The following is a 1,911-nucleotide window of genomic DNA, read 5'->3' as shown; positions in this document are numbered from 1 at the left end:
TGTAGAACTTCACATGGGCTCTTTTTATTTCCTTTAATTGTAGCGGTAAAACATTTCCTCACGTGATCTGATCACTAACCCCATTTGGGCTTTGGAGTTTGTCAGAAGTAACTGGAACACTCAGCAAGCTGCAAGCACTGGTAAGCGTAGCTACGTTGTGTAGAGACAGCTGACTCACATTCAAAGATACCATGACACAGATACCATGGCAGGCCAAATCAGCCTTCATTTTACCTTTTTTTTTTTCTTTTTTTTCCTATAGAGATGTTTACTTTGTAGGTTTCACTCTTCAGTGTCTTTGTGAAGTTTATTTGGGCTGCAGATTACCTGTCCCGTACAACGCACCCCAGTACCACTGTGACAATGCACTATGTGTGCATGTGTGTGTGACTATAGGGAATGGGACTGAGAGGCAGAATGCATAACACACTGTTAACCTGGATAGTAGAAAATCAACTTCATATACTCTTCCAGATTGTGTCAGGGTCATAGAAAAAAAAATGAAGCTTGCACAGATTTTGCCTGTAAGCTAAAACTTTGTGTATAATACACACACATACAGGTGGACAGAATGTTCAAGACAGACATCTTAAACAATCCCAAAACACAAAGCAAACTTACTTAGGTACCTTTTCTAAGACTGTTTCTGATTTATCTTATTCATCAGGTTATGGCTTTTCTCAGGATTCTTCAACCCTTTATTCCTTTTTTATTTGTCTGATCTCACAGTTGACCCAGTTAGCAGCAGGAGATTGGATTAAAGATGTCTTGGAATCCATTCAAGCCTGCATCTTTCTTTAAGCCTATGATTCCAAAAGGAATGGCATCCTTATCACCTGTTGATCAGCCACCTCTCCTACAAATTTTGAAACCTGTTTAAGTGTTCAGGATGCATAACTGAAAACACTTCATATAAAAAGATAAAAACTCTCTACCAGTGACGTGTCTCCATTTTGGGGTCTAAAAAACGGAACACAAATTTGAAACTCAATTTCCTTTTTCGAGTCAGCATCACTACTTAAGTCTTAGAACACCATGACAAAGAAATTTGAGCATGTTTTTTATTTACTTGTGGTAATTGCCATAAATTGGTCTCACGCTGAAAATCTCGGTATCTATCACAGTTCTGCTTGTATCACATCTACCATAGTTTGGTCCTGATCTACAATATCCAAAACAAATAACGTATTTCAGCTTACAGCTGCAGCTAAGAATGCCATGTACAACTAACTTCTTTTAATTTACCCATCACACCAGCAGTGGGTGTGCCACTTGCAGAGAGGTTTACAATCATAACCTTTCCTGCCATGTGCAGAACAATTATTCCACCATCAGTATGTTTTTCGTGCTGAAGCTCAAATTGCGATCTGTTATGGTTCTTCCATGAGGCACCTCTTTGAAAAAGCCTTGGTACCACACCAGGAAAAACACAGTTTCACACTCTCCCAAGGGACTGATTGCTCCCACACTGAGTGTTATCCTGGAGTCCTCCTATACAGACTAGGACTGAAGTAGTATTCCTGCCTTTCAGCCTTGGTTGGCTGAACAGAGACAGAATTTCCTCTTCAGCTGGGATGAAATATCTCTTTTTGCAAGTTAAAAATAGGATTTTATTTAAGGAAAGCTCACAAAGATTTTTGTGGACTACACTTACCTCCCGGACAATGCCTCATGGCCATTTTACACCGTCTGGATTCTGCAATGGTTGGGCAGGGTATTGTGTCTTTAGCTGGTTTCTTCACAATTTGTCTTGTTCTCGTTTCCAAGCCCCATTTAAATCCACAAGTTTTGTTATTTCTGCTGCAAGTTCCCCACTCGCTCCACTGACCCACTTCACAGCCTTCTGATAAAGCAAAAGAAAAAAGTAATTCTTCTGATTTGTTTGGGGGTTTTATTTTTTCTTTTTTTTTT

The 1,911-nt window shown here is 39.5% G+C and overlaps 1 protein-coding gene across 1 annotated transcript in view; it reads right to left on the bottom strand.

Annotated features, from left to right (window-relative positions):
• Window positions 1-1,625: 1,625 nt before the first annotated feature.
• The window catches only part of RSPO2 (R-spondin 2), a 15,353-nt gene continuing 15,067 nt past the window's right edge, over window positions 1,626-1,911 (bottom strand). The window contains exon 4 of the mRNA XM_027897896.1: window positions 1,626-1,843. Coding sequence (XP_027753697.1) covers window positions 1,626-1,843 — 218 coding nt within the window. The remainder of the gene's footprint in view (window positions 1,844-1,911) is intronic.

This window comes from Empidonax traillii, unplaced genomic scaffold, assembly GCF_003031625.1.
Source record: "Empidonax traillii isolate 1590-97213 ecotype Southwest subspecies unplaced genomic scaffold, ASM303162v1 scaffold566:size1034704, whole genome shotgun sequence".
NCBI classification, from domain to species: Eukaryota; Metazoa; Chordata; class Aves; order Passeriformes; family Tyrannidae; genus Empidonax; species Empidonax traillii.
This window is presented reverse-complemented; position numbering and strand designations above follow the sequence as displayed.